This window comes from Thalassophryne amazonica, chromosome 3 (genome assembly GCF_902500255.1).
Source record: "Thalassophryne amazonica chromosome 3, fThaAma1.1, whole genome shotgun sequence".
Lineage (NCBI taxonomy): Eukaryota > Metazoa > Chordata > Actinopteri > Batrachoidiformes > Batrachoididae > Thalassophryne > Thalassophryne amazonica.
Window position 1 is genome coordinate 109514105 of NC_047105.1, and position 17063 is coordinate 109531167.

Here is a 17063-nt window from a genome sequence, read left to right on the forward strand (position 1 = left end):
GTGGTGTATCATTTTTGTGAGCTTGCTCACAGATTTCCAGTTTGTAATGTCATTGATGTTTTTGTCTACGCAGCACCAGAGCCTTAAAAACAATGATTCTGATAATTTCTCTGTCAACGTGGATGTTGATGATGAAGAGGAGCTGTCAACGGATGACGACGATGATGTGAGTTTTTCTCTCTGTCTTTAAATAGATCAGGAGGTGTGGTTGCCTAAAGAGATCCATCAGCCAAAGCACATCCTTATTGTATTGTTGACTTGGCCTCTGCTGGCTTGAAAGGTACACAATGTGAGCATTTGTTGTTTACAGTGTAGTCCAAGTTGAGCCAAGTCAGTTTTAATTATATAGTGCAAAGTTGCAACATAGAGTAGATGTAGACTGTCCTCAGTACTACAGTATATAAAATAGAGACCAGGGATTCTCCACAGATTAAGCACTTGGATTCAGTAGTGAGGAAATATTTGCTTTTAACAGGACAAATCCTTGAACTGACCTCTGCTTTAAGGAGAGGCCATCTGTTGCAAGTGAGGTAAGACAGGGAGAAATAGACAGGGTCTTCAGGAGAGAGTGGGGGAAAAAAGAGAACTAACAACAGTGATAATATTGGTGTGCTTTGAGCTACCACAGAACAGCAGGTGAATGGTAAGCACTGTTCAGAATCACACAGCACCAGAGCTGGCAATATCTGCCTAATATGATAACAAGAGGGTGTCTAGCAGCTGTGGGGGGGAAAGAACAATGGTTGGTGACTTGCATGCATTTGCAGAAAATGCAAAGGTATGAGCATATTTTGACTGTAGAAAAATATTTGACCATCAACAAAAGCTTTTTAAAGCATACCTTTAGTGTTTAGCAATTTAATTTATTTCATTATGTGTTAACATCATTTATAATAATTTATTTACTGTGTATTTTGGTGTTGTCATAACTACAGAGGTCTGAAACAGTAATACAGTAATTTATTATATTAGTCTATGTATTTAAAATATAAAGGTTCTCCAGTCCTCTGTACACACTTTTTTCTTTAAGATACACTTTATATATATGTTGACTTTTTAAAAACTTACCCTGATGTCTAGACTGGTGGAAGTGTATTAATTGGAGGATTAAGCAGATGTGTCTGTTTTTATAGTCATGGAGAACCTCTTCTTAGTTTTGTATTTGGTAACTTGGGTTACAGCAAAAACACATTGCAACTTGATGTGATTGTTTTGTTAATATGGACCAAAAATTGTCCACCTCTGAGGTCTTTCAGATGTTTAAAACTTTATCATACACAAAGTGTCTTATTTTGTTTTGATAGTTTTTATACTTACATTTTTATTTTCAGAATGTAATTTTCTTAAGACATCTAGAGGCGACATGCATAGGCAGAGCTTGATGAAGGTGATTGTGGTTTACCCGCCCAGAGCGGTATCTTGTAGGGGCAGGCACAAGTGCTTGAGAAAACATCAAAAATTTTAATTTGTGCAGAGCAAAGGTTTTCAGTTGTTAATTTACACGTCATGTCACCCAATCAGGCAGTCACCCACAGGAACGCTCGCAGAAACAGTTTTAAAAAATAAAAATGGTCATTGATGTTAAAGGGGGCCATACACTGTATTAACTTTTGATCAGGATCATTTGGGTAGTTTCTGTTGCCATTCTGATTTAAAAAGAGTAAACACAGTTGTTTGACAACGATGGCTTCACCCAACCACGAACCATGAGTGAAAAAGACGTTTTTGTGTTATCATTTTTATTCTCTGAAAAATGGCCAAAAAAATCTAAAAATTTGCCAGGGTATGTAAACTTATGAGCACAACTGTATAATTATTTGTGAAATGCCCACGACTGCATTGCTGTTTGTAATGACAAATAACGTGTATTGGATTATTTTGTTTTGTTGCAATTGTTTGGTTTCTGCACATAGCATACAAAGAAAAGACTCGTACATCAGGGATAAATAAGTATTTGATCCACTGTTGATTTTTCCCACCAGCAAACAATGGAGAGGTCTGTAATCTAAATTTTTATTGTAGGTACACTTCAACTATGAGAAACAAGTTTGGTCAAAAATGGTGAAACAGCACAAAACCGTTCGAATTTGCACACTACGAAACATCGCGCCGATGAGCAGGCATGCACGATCCTGGTGCAAGAGTTTGTGCGCGCGACGATGTCTTTCGAGCAAGAACACAGTGCATGGTGCACCACATCATGGTGCTTATGTGGGACCACATTGCGCAGCTTATGTGGAATAAATAACAAAAAGAAAAAAACAACACCCACGGGACACAAACCTGCGCCTTCCAGAAGCTCTGATTGCCAGTCAGAAACTTTACCACTGAGCTACGGAGCTGTCCTTTGAAAGCTGCCTGAATCGGCCTCATATCAGGAAGGACATGGAAGTATTACAGAAAAGAATTAAAATCACACAGCATATCAAAACACCACATTTATCAAGCGAGCAGTACAAATATGATCCGTCTGTTCCTCTGTAGATGTGGGCTTCATAGATAATTGGCAAAGCTTCTGGGGAAAACCTGGTCTTGTTAGGAGAGACGGCATCCATCCCACTTTGGATGGAGCAGCTCTCATTTCTAGAAATCTGGCCAATTTTCTTAAATCCTCCAAACCGTGACTATCCAGGGTTGGGACCAGGAAGCAGAGTTGTAGTCTTACACACCTCTCTGCAGCTTCTCTCCCCCTGCCATCCCCTCATTACCCCATCCCCGTAGAGACGGTGCCTGCTCCCAGACCACCAATAACCAGCAAAAATCTATTTAAGCATAAAAATTCAAAAAGAAAAAATAATATAGCACCTTCAACTGCACCACAGACTAAAACAGTTAAATGTGGTCTATTAAACATTAGGTCTCTCTCTTCTAAGTCCCTGTTAGTAAATGATATAATAATTGATCAACATATTGATTTATTCTGCCTTACAGAAACCTGGTTACAGCAGGATGAATATGTTAGTTTAAATGAGTCAACACCCCCTGAGTCACACTAACTGCCAGAACGCTCGTAGCACAGGCCGAGGCGGAGGATTAGCAGCAATCTTCCATTCCAGCTTATTAATTAATCAAAAACCCAGACAGAGCTTTAATTCATTTGAAAGCTTGACTCTTAGTCTTGTCCATCCAAATTGGAAGTCCCAAAAACCAGTTGTATTTGTTGTTATCTATCATCCTCCTGGTCGTTACTGTGAGTTTCTCTGTGAATTTTCAGACCTTTTGTCTGACTTAGTGCTTAGCTCAGATAAGATAATTATAGTGGGCGATTTTAACATCCACACAGATGCTGAGAATGACAGCCTCAGCACTGCATTTAATCTATTATTAGACTCTATTGGCTTTGCTCAAAATGTAAATGAGTCCACCCACCACTTTAATCATATCTTAGATCTTGTTCTGACTTATGGTATGGAAATTGAAGACTTAACAGTATTCCCTGAAAACTCCCTTCTGTCTGATCATTTCTTAATAACATTTACTCTGATGGACTACCCAGCAGTGGGGAATAAGTTTCATTACACTAGAAGTCTTTCAGAAAGCGCTGTAACTAGGTTTAAGGATATGATTCCTTCTTTGTTCTCTAATGCTATATAGCAACACAGTGCAGAGTAGCTACCTAAACTCTGTAAGTGAGATAGAGTATCTCGTCAATAGTTTTACATCCTCATTGAAGACAACTTTGGATGCTGTAGCTCCTCTGAAAAAGAGAGCTTTAAATCAGAAGTGCCTGACTCCGTGGTATAACTCACAAACTCGCAGCTTAAAGCAGATAACCCGTAAGTTGGAGAGGAAATGGCGTCTCACTAATTTAGAAGATCTTCACTTAGCCTGGAAAAAGAGTCTGTTGCTCTATAAAAAAGCCCTCCGTAAAGCTAGGACATCTTACTACTCATCACTAATTGAAGAAAATAAGAACAACCCCAGGTTTCTTTTCAGCACTGTAGCCAGGCTGACAAAGAGTCAGAGCTCTATTGAGCCGAGTATTCCTTTAACTTTAACTAGTAATGACTTCATGACTTTCTTTGCTAATAAAATTTTAACTATTAGAGAAAAAATTACTCGTAACCATCCCAAAGACGTATCGTTATCTTTGGCTGCTTTCAGTGATGCCGGTATTTGGTTAGACTCTTTCTCTCAGATTGTTCTGTCTGAGTTATTTTCATTAGTTACTTCATCCAAACCATCAACATGTCTATTAGACCCCATTCCTACCAGGCTGCTCAAGGAAGCCCTACCATTATTTAATGCTTCGATCTTAAATATGATCAATCTATCTTTATTAGTTGGCTATGTACACAGGCTTTTAAGGTGGCAGTAATTAAACCATTACTTAAAAAGGCATCACTTGACCCAGCTATCTTAGCTAATTATAGGCCAATCTCCAACCTTCCTTTTCTCTCAAAAATTCTTGAAAGGGTAGTTGTAAAACAGCTAACTGATCATCTGCAGAGGAATGGTCTATTTGAAGAGTTTCAGTCAGGTTTTAGAATTCATCATAGTACAGAAACAGCATTAGTGAAGGTTACAAATGATCTTCTTATGGCCTCAGACAGTGGACTCATCTCTGTGCTTGTTCTGTTAGACCTCAGTGCTGCTTTTGATACTGTTGACCATAAAATTTTATTACAGAGATTAGAGCATGACATAGGTATAAAAGGCACTGCGCTGCGGTGGTTTGAATCATATTTATCTTATAGATTACAATTTGTTCATGTAAATGGAGAATCTTCTTCACAGACTAAGGTTAATTATGGAGTTCCACAAGGTTCTGTGCTAGGACCAATTTTATTCACTTTATACATGCTTCCCTTAGGCAGTATTATTAGACGGCATTGCTTAAATTTTCATTGTTACGCAGATGATACCCAGCTTTATCTATCCATGAAACCAGAGGACACACCAATTAGCTAAACTGCAGGATTGTCTTACAGATATAAAGACATGGATGACCTCTAATTTCCTGCTTTTAAACTCAGATAAAACTGAAGTTATTGTACTTGGCTCCACAAATCTTAGAAACATGGTGTCTAACCAGATCCTTACTCTGGATGGCATTACCCTGACCTCTAGTAATACTGTGAGAAATCTTGGAGTCATTTTTGATCAGGATATGTCATTCAAAGCGCATATTAAACAAATATGTAGGACTGCTTTTTTGCATTTATGCAATATCTATAAAATTAGAAAGATCTTGTCTCAGAGTGATGCTGAAAAACTAATTCATGCATTTATTTCCTCTAGGCTGGACTATTGTAATTCATTATTATCAGGTTGTCCTAAAAGTTCCCTGAAAAGCCTTCAGTTAATTCAAAATGCTGCAGCTAGAGTACTAAGGGGGACTAGAAGGAGAGAGCATATCTCGCCCATATTGGCCTCTCTTCATTAGCTTTCTGTTAATTCTAGAATAGAATTTAAAATTCTTCTTCTTACTTATAAGGTTTTGAATAATCAGGTCCCATCTTATCTTAGGGACCTCATAGTACCATATCACCCCAATAGAGTGCTTCGCTCTCAGACTGCAGGCTTACTTGTAGTTCCTAGGGTTTGTAAGAGTAGAATGGGAGGCAGAGCCTTCAGCTTTCAGGCTCCTCTCCTGTGGAACCAGCTCCCAATTCGGATCAGGGAGACAGACACCCTCTCTACTTTTAAGATTAGGCTTAAAACTTTCCTTTTTGCTAAAGCTTATAGTTAGGGCTGGATCAGGTGACCCTGAACCATCCCTTAGTTATGCTGCTATAGACTTAGACTGCTGGGGGGTTCCCATGATGCACTGAGTGTTTCTTTCTCTTTTTGCTCTGTATGCACCACTCTGCATTTAATCATTAGTGATTGATCTCTGCTCCCCTCCACAGCATGTCTTTTTCCTGGTTCTCTCCCTCAGCCCCAACCAGTCCCAGCAGAAGACTGCCCCTCCCTGAGCCTGGTTCTGCTGGAGGTTTCTTCCTGTTAAAAGGGAGTTTTCCTTCCCACTGTCGCCAAGTGCTTGCTCAAAGGGGGTCGTTTTGACCGTTGGGGTTTTTACGTAATTATTGTATGGCCTTGCCTTACAATATAAAGCGCCTTGGGGCAACTGTTTGTTGTGATTTGGCGCTATATAAATAAAATTGATTGATTGATTGATCGATGACCCATGGTCACTGACATATGGTCATGAAATGATACGAATGAGAACCATTGTTCACTGATCATGTTCACATCTACTGGTCCGGTGCGTCCAGTCGCCTCCTCGCGCGTGTTCTGCCTGACGCATGTCTTGTGGAAGGCGAGCCACAGCACAGACACCACGTCAGCAGAGCTCACGTGGGTGACGTGACGTCAGATCGCCCGCTGCATGTTCTAATCTGACGGTCCGTTTCACCCTGGCAGTCTGTCAATGTTTGCTCCATGCGTGTGCTCGCTCACTCGCTGCAGCTTGTCGCCACGGTGATATATGATTTTATTTGTGTCCACTTGATCAAACATCAAACAGACCCACATGCGCCACATTGGTCAGTTATTGGTCCATGTCCGTCAAAACACAGTACGTGTTGTGCAGCTGTAATGTCCAGAATGACAGATCACCATAGCTACTTCTGTCATAGCCACACCTCCTGTCAGTTCAGCGCACAGACCAAATACACACTCATGGGGAATGTAGACACATTTCACTGTGAGTACGACAGTGGTTGTCTGCAGTCTGTTATGTCAAGAGTGCGACTGGTTTCACATTTTCTAAGTGCCAAATGAGCAGTGTTAGATGTTCGTGTGTGTCAGTTGGAAGGAGGGTTCGATGGGTTTGCACAGCGCACACTCTGTTTTTCAGCCGCTGGTGTGCGCACATAGTTGTAGCAACAGGTGTACAAGATGTTGGAGGCAGGTACAAAATTACACAGTTTGCCTACGATTCCTGCTTCATGCGCACTTAATGCGCAATTCGACCAAACTTCGCAGTATGTGTGAAGGGGTCCTAAAACACACCTGTCCACACACTCAATCACTGTCCAACCTATCCACCATGGCTAAGACCAGAGAGCTGTCTAAGGACACCAGGGACAAAATTGTAGACCTACACAAGGCTGGGATGGGCTACAGGACTTCAGGCAATCAGCTTGGTGAGAAAGCAACAACTGTTGCTGCAATTATTAGCAAATGGAAGAAACACAAGTTGACTGTCAATCTTCCTCAGTCTGGAGCTCCATGCAAAATTTGGCCTCGTGGGGTAAGGATGATTCTGAGAAATGTCAGGAATTAGCCCAGAACTGGATGATTCAGTGGAGGCATGGGAGAAGGTCATGTGGTTAGATGAGACAAAAATGGAGCTTTTTGGTTTCAACTCCACTCGCTGTGTTTGGAGGATGAGAACAACGCCAAGAACACTGTCCCAACTGTGAAACATAGGGGGGAACATCATACTTTGGGGGTGCTTTTCTGCCAAAGGGACAGGATGACTGCACTGTATTGAAGGGGGCGTGGATGGGGTCATGTATTATGAGATTTTGGCAAACAACCTCCTTCCCTCAGTAAGACCATTGAAGATGGGTCGTGGCTGGGTCTTCCAGCATGACACTGACCTGAAACACAAAGCCAGGGCAAATAAGGAGTGAGTCCGTAAGAAGCATTTCAAGGTCCTGGAGTGGCCTAGCCAGTCTCCAGAACTGAACCCAATAGAATATCTTTGGAGGGAGCTGAAACTCAGTGTTGCTCAGCGACAGCCCAGAGACCTGAAAGATCTGGAGAAGATCTGTATGGAGGACCCAAATTCCTGCTGGAGTGTGTGCAAACTTGGCCAAGAACTACTGGAAATGTCTGACATCTGTAATTGCAAACAAAGGTTTCTGTACCAAATATTAAGTTCTGTTTTTCTGTTGTATCAAATACTTATTTCATGCAATAAAATGCAAAATAATAATTTAAAAAAATCATACATTGTGATTTTTTTTAAGATTCTGTCTCTAACAGTTGAAGTGTACCTACGGTAAAAATGACAGAACTCTCCATTCTTGGTATGTGGGAAAACTTGCAAAATTGATGTGTATCAAATACTTATTTTCCCCACTGTAGGTAGTTCCAGTTATTACTGTTATTGTTTTTGTTGTTTCTATTGTTGCCATCATTATTACTATCAAAGTGTGTGTGTATGTATGTATGTATGTATGTATGCATGTATGCAGTGGTGGGCACAGCTAACCAAAAAGCTATCTTCGATAACAGTTAATCCGCTAACTGAAAAGTTATCTTTTATAAAGCTAAACCGATAAGCCCATAAGAAATTTAGCTGAAGTTACAGATAAATGCTAGACTGATAACTTTCAGTTTTGATTTCAGTACACTGGCAGCTGCTGACACAACAACGAGCCAATGCTTCTGTGTCAGATTAGACACAAAGAGACCTGATGACCGAGGAGAAGAAGGAATAAAGACAATTTCTCTTGACAAAATACAGATTCGCCGGCACATCACGCAAGTCATCAACAGGCATACAGTTTTAACTTATGGTTAAAATTTTAACCAAACTAATTCCAGACAAGTTATTTAAATTAACAAGTGAAAATATCAGCTATATGTTTTAGTTTTAAAGTAATGCACTAATTTTGATGGTTTTAATGTTTGGGACACACATGCTGCAGTGCGTTATGGGTAAAGTGTCACGACAGGAGCATTGCATTGAGACGCTCTGATCAGGGTGCACTTTATCCACTGCACACGGACAGCCGCATTAAACTCTTTGTATATTGTGCCTAAAATGCTGGTGAATATATTTTCTGGATATATAGACGTTATTGTGTTTGTTTTATGTAAACATGCCAGAAGCTCAGGTTGTTTCTCCATTCTGGGGGGAAAGTGAAGTTTGCTCTTTAATGTCCTGCTTATTGTCCTTTAATTACAACACTGTCTTCTTTGTCCAGAGTAACATATATGTCTGAAATTCGTTTTGCATTTATTAAATTCCATGCCGATTAAATTTAGCATACACTGATTATTTGGAATATTTGTTTTAGCAAGTTTTCAGGGTCTCACTGCCATCTATACCCCAATAGAGCGCTTCGCTCTCAGACTGCAGGCTTACTTGTAGTTCCTAGGGTTTGTAAGAGTAGAATGGGAGGCAGAGCCTTCAGCTTTCAGGCTCCTCTCCTGTGGAACCAGCTCCCAATTCAGATCAGGGAGACAGACACCCTCTCTACTTTTAAGATTAGGCTTAAAACTTTCCTTTTTGCTAAAGCTTATAGTTAGGGCTGGATCAGGTGACCCTGAACCATCCCTTAGTTATGCTGCTATAGACGTAGACTGCTGGGGGGTTCCCATGATGCACTGTTTCTTTTTCTTTTTGCTCTGTATGCACCACTCTGCATTTAATCATTAGTGATCGATCTCTGCTCCCCTCCACAGCATGTCTTTTTCCTGGTTCTCTCCCTCAGCCCCAACCAGTCCCAGCAGAAGACTGCCCCTCCCTGAGCCTGGTTCTGCTGGAGGTTTCTTCCTGTTAAAAGGGAGTTTTTCCTTCCCACTGTAGCCAAGTGCTTGCTCACAGGGGGTCGTTTTGACCGTTGGGGTTTTACATAATTATTGTATGGCCTTGCCTTACAATATAAAGCGCCTTGGGGCAACTGTTTGTTGTGATTTGGCGCTATATAAAAAAATTGATTGATTGATTGATTGATCTACTGGCCAGTTGCTGCAGTCTAAACAGCATAGAGAATAAGCGAAGTGCGCAATGCATCTGTGCATGTGTGGGTCAAACGGGGGCAAAAATTTCAGCTACCAAACTCACACCGCTCCCATTGAATTTCGTATACAGTAGCATTAGCGGACTGTAAAAGTTAAGGCTTACAGAGATTGTTTCAAAGACTTTAAGCCTTAAGCGATGCATACAATAACGACAGGTGCGCATTGTGCTGTTTTCAAAAGCTCGAACGGAATTTATAGGCTTGAAAGTTGGCTGAAAACACACGATTGCAAAGCTCCGCCGAGTCCACCCAAAGACGGAAAGAAGAAGAAATGTGGTTGTAAACCTCCGTTCATTCTACACAATTTCCCCACAGAAAAGAAACATCCAGACAGACGTAAAAGATGGACTAAAATTGTAAGTTTCTTGCACACATTTATTTAGTCAATATTCTGAAACTGTGCCGAATCATAATGTGGCTGATGATGCCGTTTTTGTGCATCGGCTTATGACTGTAATGTTGTGCCATGAATGACGTGGCGCGTAATATTGTAATATTGACATGTTCTATAAACGAACCGCATGCATGCACATATCGTATGTCTGTCAACTTATCAGAACAAACATGACACCAAAGAGGGTATATATGAGACCCACCTTCCTTGTAGTCATTACGAAGCCGGCGGAGTAGTGATTTCTCATCTCTGCTTAGCAAATATTCTGCAGTATCCACAGTTTCAGACTCTGGACTTCGTCTAACCATCCGTCAGGTGCCTTCAAGGGGTCAGAAATTTGTTTGTCTCCAACTATCAACAAGTACTGGTCATTTTTTACAGCAGCTCTCTTCCTCCTTTGTTGGCACCAACGGTAGTTTCTGTAACGATGCAGCATACGCAAGCACAGCCAGCTCTTCTTTCCATTTCTGTCCACTGCCGTACGTAATCCTGGTTGTAATAGGCAATCTGCGGAGCTTCCAGAAACGCTTTAAATTGTCAACTTTCCAGCGATTGAAATGATCCAAATCCGAGCACTTCTCGCTGCTTTCCGCCGTCATAACGTGGATTGGTAGCCGAAAAATTTAGCGTACCCATAATGCACCGTACGGCCCGAGATGTGCACTTCACTTATCCACATGACAATTGTAAATGAACATTATACAGCCAAAATCTACATTTTTATGCTTTTCATTACGTTAATAAGAGGCTGCAGCAACTCTCTGGCGCGCAAAGGATTATGGGATATCTCAATAGGGTGAATATTGCCATGAACACTGCTATCTACTGGCCAGTAGAAAACTTTCTAAAACAAATATTCCAAATAATCCTGCTTCTGGCATGTTTACATAAAACAACCACAGTAACAATGTCTATAAACCCAGAGAATATATTCACAAGAGTTTAAGGCACAATATACAAAGAGTTTAATGCTGCTGTCCGTGTGCAGCGATTAAAGTGCACCCTGATCAGAGCGTCTCAATGCATTTCTCCTGTTGTGAAACTTTATCCATAATGCACTGCAGCATGTGTGTCCCAAACAGTAAAACCTTAAAAATTAGTGCATTACTTTAAAACTAAAACATATAGCTGATATTTTCACTTTACAAAATGCCAAATGTAACGTTAATTTAAATAGCATGTCTGGAATTAGTTTGGTTAAAATTTTAACCATAAGTTAAAATTGTACAAGGTCAGTTAGAAAAGTATCCGACCTTTTTATTTTTTGCAAAAACCTGATGGATTTGAATCACGTGTGCTTGCATGAGCCAACCTTGAAACTTCGTGCGCATGCGTGAGTTTCTTCACGCCTGTCGATTGTGTCATTTGCTTGTAAGCAGCCTTTGTGTCTGCAAAATATCGCCAGACTTAAACAATTGGTGTCACAGAAAGAATTAGAGGAAATCATCCATGCCTTTGTCTCCACGCGGTTGGACTATTGCAACAGCCTGTTCACTTGCCTGGGTAAGGAGGAGATAAATCGGTTGCAGTATGTCCAGAACTCTGTTGTGAGGCTTCTGACCCGCACCAACAGGAGAGCCCACATCACGCCTATCTTGGAATCCCTCCACTGGCTCCCTGTTGCCTCCAGAATTAATTTTAAAATCTTGGTTTTGACTTTCAGAGCACTACATGGTCAGGCTCTTGATTACATTGCTGACTTGATTCAGCCTTACACCTCAGCCCACAGCCTCAGATCTTTAGGTCAGAACCTGTTGATGGTTCCTCGAACCTCCTTTAAAACTCGAGGAGACCGATCTTTTAAAGCTGTAGCGCCTCGTCTCTGGAACGAACTCCCTCTGTCCCTGCGATCCCTGGACTCTGTTGAAATGTTCAAAAAGCAACTAAAGACTTTATTTTTTAAACAGGCTTTTCATGGCCAATAATCTTTTAGTACTTAGTGTGTATTTTTACTGTATATTTTTATTGTTTTACCTTGTAAAGCGCTTTGTGACCCCTGTCTGTGAAAAGTGCTATATAAATAAAGTTTACTTACTTACTTGTGTGAGGATGGGTGGAGTCTCTCGTTGTTTTTTCTTTGCAAGGAAATGGCGGAACGACTGGAGCAGCGCGACTGCATCAAATTTTGGCAGAAACTGGGCGACAGCCAGGTGGAAACCATTCGGATTATTCAGGCGGCTTTCGGTAGCGATCCTCTGGGCATCCCACAGATTAAGGAGTGGTACAACCGGTTTAAAGACGGCCGCACAGCGGTGGAGAACACGCCACGCTCCGGGCGGCCATCAACATGCTAAAATGACAGGATCATTTCCAAAGTGAACGCTGTGGTGATATGGGACCGTCGTGTGACTATCCGAAAATTGCGGAAGAGGTGGACATCAGCACTTTTTCGGCACATTCCACTGTGACAGAAGATTTTGCCATGAAAAGAGTTGCAGCGAAATTCATCGACACGAATTGTGGACGAGCTGGGCATGTTACAACATGTCCTGTGAGGCTTCAACACAAAGGCGCTTTTGCTGCGCCATCAGCTTCGTGCCGATGGATTTCGCAAGGATACGCTGGGTGTAACACAGATTAAGGAGTGTTACAACCGGTTTAAAGACGGCGCACAATGGCAGAGGGTGCGCCGCGCTCCGAGCAGCCATCAACAGGCTGAAATGACCAGATCATTTCCAAAGTGAAGGCTGTGTTGATCCGGGACGTCGGATCAACTGTTACACAATTTCTCGGATACTCGCTCGACTGAAAAGTCACTGAAAGCTGTCTGAATCTTCCTAATGGTTTCCAACACGGACGTGAGTATCCTCACCGAAAGCCGTCTGAATCTTCCGAATGGTTTCCACCTGGCTGTCTCTCACAGTTTCTGGAAAAATTTGATTCAGCGCTGCTCCAATCGCTCAGCCATTTCCCTGACAATGAAAATCCGACGAGAGGGGTGGACCAGTGCTCACTCAAAGCCTGCCCACAGGCGAATGACGCAACCGACAGGCGTGAAAAAACTCACGCATGCGCACGAAGGTTCAAGCTTGGCTGATACAAGCGCACGATTCAAATCCATACAGTTTTTAAAAAAAATAAAAAGGTCGGATAGTTTTCTAACAGAACTCGTGTGTGTGTGTGTATGTATGTATGTATATATATGTGTGTGTGTGTGTAATCTTACCAACAAACAGATTGTGAATACCAACGATAGATAGGATATAGCTGTAATGTCCTTTTCTGATTTTTGAATATTATAAATACATGAAACATCTTCCATATCTTTGAATTGTAAGGGCATCGCTGAGCCTCTGCAATATTCATCGTTGGAAAAAGCTGGTGTCGCCGATTGAACGGTCCCCCCAAAAAAACAGTCCGCCCTGCCTTCACTGTGCAAGCATCATTTCTGTGCATCAGCTGTGGTTCACCGATTATCACCTTGTTTCTGCTTCGAGCTGCTGCTGTGTTCACTGCGTCTCCGTAATTTCAAAGCGTCAGTAGCGACTCACCGATAATCACCTTGTTCTAATGGCCTTGTTCCTGCTTAAAACTGACTCTGGAATGATTTAAGAGGTTTTACCTTGTCATCTGATGATTAATGATCACATTATTCCCTTTGATCGCTTTGGGTGTAGAGACTCAGTGTCAGATGAGCTGCTGTGGTCCCAAATGACGCATGCGCAGTGAAGGCAGGGCAGACCAATTTTTAGGGTGGGGACCTTTCTGTCTGCAACACTGGTTTGTACCCCCTACTAGGCCACTATGCACATGCTATATACCGTTTGAAAGAGCATCAAACGGTCTTCACAAAATTGTCGAGAAATGAAGAGAAAATTAATGTAATTTGTGTGGAAATGTCAAAAAATGCATTAACCATGCCAAAAGGTCATGACCATGACCTTTTACAGCAATGCCAATGCCATAATTGGGTTTGCAATACCCAGAAACAGAAATCCATGTTTCATTTGTTGTTATACTATTTTTAGATTTTCAGCTGTCACACTGTTCTGCTTTGGTTCGTACACATAATTTTCCTTAGTGTTTTTAGTAGGCCAACACATATCACTGAAAGGCTGAGATTCCAGCTTTTCAGAAAAAGTATCATAGATCTCGCTACCTTTACAACAGAATAACAACCCGTTAAGTTACTGCCTGAAAAAAATTACGCTGAAATTGGGCTGTTACATTGTTTTCCAGGATGTGTTGTGGGAAAATGATCATTTCTCTAAGTTGATTGCGGCAGCAGGTCTGCAGTTTATTCACCAGCCTCCTTCAAAGCCATTTAAAGATGTCAGTCGCGTCCCTTTCTGCTGATTATAGTCACCAGCAGGGACTCTTGTTGCAGGCAAGAAAGGAGAATAGGCTTCTATTTCACGCTGGACAGTTTTTATTCATTCCTCATTAACTTGTTGTGGGGCACTGCACGCAACGGTTCTCCTATGTGGAATGGGCCTGCTCGTTGGTTCATAAACTGAAGTTACTGTCCATCATGTAAAGGAGTAATAATAAAATCCTCCCTGTGTTGTTGTGGGACTAATTGATTAAACATCATTCCACCTAATGCTACCCGGCTCTCTGCCAAGTAAAGTTGGAAAGATATTCGATATTTGCCATTTTAAATCAAATAACACGTTTACAAACATTGTACAACCCCTGGCAATAATTATGGAATCACCGGCCTCGGAGGATGTTCATTCAGTTGTTTAATTTTGTAGAAAAAAAGCAGATCACAGACATGACACAAAACTAAAGTTATTTCAAATGGCAGCTTTCTGGCTTTAAGAAACATTATAAGAAATCAGGAAAAATAATTGTGGCAGTTAGTAATGGTTACTTTTTTAGACCAAGCAGAGGGAAAAAATATGGAATCACTCAATTCTGAGGAATAAATTATGGAATCACCCTGTAAATTTTCATCCCCAAAACTAACACCTGCATCAAATCAGATCTGCTCGTTAGTCTGCATCTAAAAACTAGTGATCACACCTTGGAGAGCTGTTGCACCAAGTGGACTGACATGAATCATGGCTCCAACACGAGAGATGTCAATTGAAACAAAGGAGAGGATTATCAAACTCTTAAAAGAGGGTAAATCATTACGCAGTGTTGCAAAAGATGTTGGTTGTTCACAGTCAGCTGTGTCTAAACTCTGGACCAAATACAAACAACATGGGAAGGTTGTTAAAGGCAAACATACTGGTAGACCAAGGAAGACATCAAAGCGTCAAGACAGAAAACTTAAAGCAATATGTCTCAAAAATCAAAAATGCACAAAACAAATGACGAACGAATAGGAGGAAACTGGAGTCAGCGTCTGTGACCGAACTGTAAGAAACCTGTAAGAAACTGTAAGGAAATGGGATTTACATACAGAAAAGCTAAATGAAAGCCATCATTAACACCTAAACAGAAAAAAACAAGGTTACAATGGGCTAAGGAAAAGCAATCGTGGACTTTGGATGACTGGATGAAAGTCATATTCAGTGATGAATCTCGAATCTGCATTGGGCAAGGTGATGATGCTGGAACTTTTGTTTGGTGCCGTTCCAATGAGATTTATAAAGATGACTGCCTGAAGAGAACATGTAAGTTTCCGCAGTCATTGATGATATGGGGCTGCATGTCAGGTAAAGGCACTGGGGAGATGGCTGTCATTACATCATCAATAAATGCACAAGTTTACGTTGATATTTTGGACACTTTTCTTATCCCATCAATTGAAAGGCTGTTTGGGGATGATGAAATCATTTTTCAAGATGATAATGCATCTTGCCATAGAGCAAAAACTGTGAAAACATTCCTTGCAAAAAGACACATAGGGTCAATGTCATGGCCTGCAAATAGTCCGGATCTTAATCCAATTGAAAATCTTTGGAAGTTGAAGAAAATGGTCCATGACAAGGCTCCAACCTGCAAAGCTGATCTGGCAACAGCAATCAGAGAAAGTTGGAGCCAGATTGATGAAGAGTACTGTTTGTCACTCATTAAGTCCATGCCTCAGAGACTGCAAGCTGTTATAAAAGCCAGAGGTGGTGCAACAAAATACTAGTGATGTGTTGGAGCGTTCTTTTGTTTTTCATGATTCCATAATTTTTTCCTCAGAATTGAGTGATTCCATATTTTTTTTCCCTCTGCTTGGTCTAAAAAAGTAATCGTTACTGACTGCCACAATTGTTTTTCCTGATTTCTTATAGTGTTTCTTAAAGCCAGAAAGTTGCCATTTGAAATGACTTTAGTTTTGTGTTATGTCTGTGATCTGCTTTTTTTCTACAAAATTAAACTACTGAATGAACATCCTCCAAGGCTGGTGATTCCATCATTTTTGCCAGGGGTTGTAATACAGACAACAACCTACAACTGACTAAAACCGTTTTTTTTCCCCCAAAATGAGACATCTTCAGCTCTTTATGAATTACATAGATCTTGACGGGCAGCTGGCTGCGAGACCACAGTTCAGGTACCGTCAACAAATTACCATGGCGAAAGGAAATGCTTTGATAAAAACTCAATAGTGTCACTTTTATAATTTGTAATGCCATCGAACTAACATCACACATCATTGAGCTCCCTCTGGTTGTACTACAGCACTTATGTAGATTGGAAATATATATGATATAATTTCAGGGATTTTTTTTTTATTGTACAACCCCAGTTCTAATGAACTTGGGACGTTCTGTAAAATGTAAATAAAAAGAGAATACAATGATTTGCAAATCCTTTTCAACCTATATTGAATTGAATACACCACAAAGATAAGCTGTTTAATGTTCAAATTGATAAACTTTATTGTTTTTGTGCAAATATTTGGTCATTTTGAAATGGATGCCTGCAACACGTTTCAAAAAAGCTGAGACAGTGGTATGTTTACCACTGTTACATCACCTTTCCTTCTAACAACACTCAGTAAGCATTTGGGAACTGAGGGCACTATTTGTTGAAGCTTTGTACATGGAATTCATTCCCATTCTTGCATGATGTACGAC

General features: G+C 40.9%; 1 protein-coding gene across 4 annotated transcripts in view; it reads left to right on the top strand.

Annotated features, from left to right (window-relative positions):
- The window catches only part of mbd1b (methyl-CpG binding domain protein 1b), an 85033-nt gene that overhangs the window by 34622 nt on the left and 33348 nt on the right, over nt 1-17063 (top strand). For all 4 annotated transcript variants that reach the window (XM_034167288.1, XM_034167289.1, XM_034167290.1 and 1 more), the window contains one exon: nt 74-166. In XM_034167288.1, coding sequence (XP_034023179.1) covers nt 74-166 — 93 coding nt within the window. The remainder of the gene's footprint in view (nt 1-73; nt 167-17063) is intronic.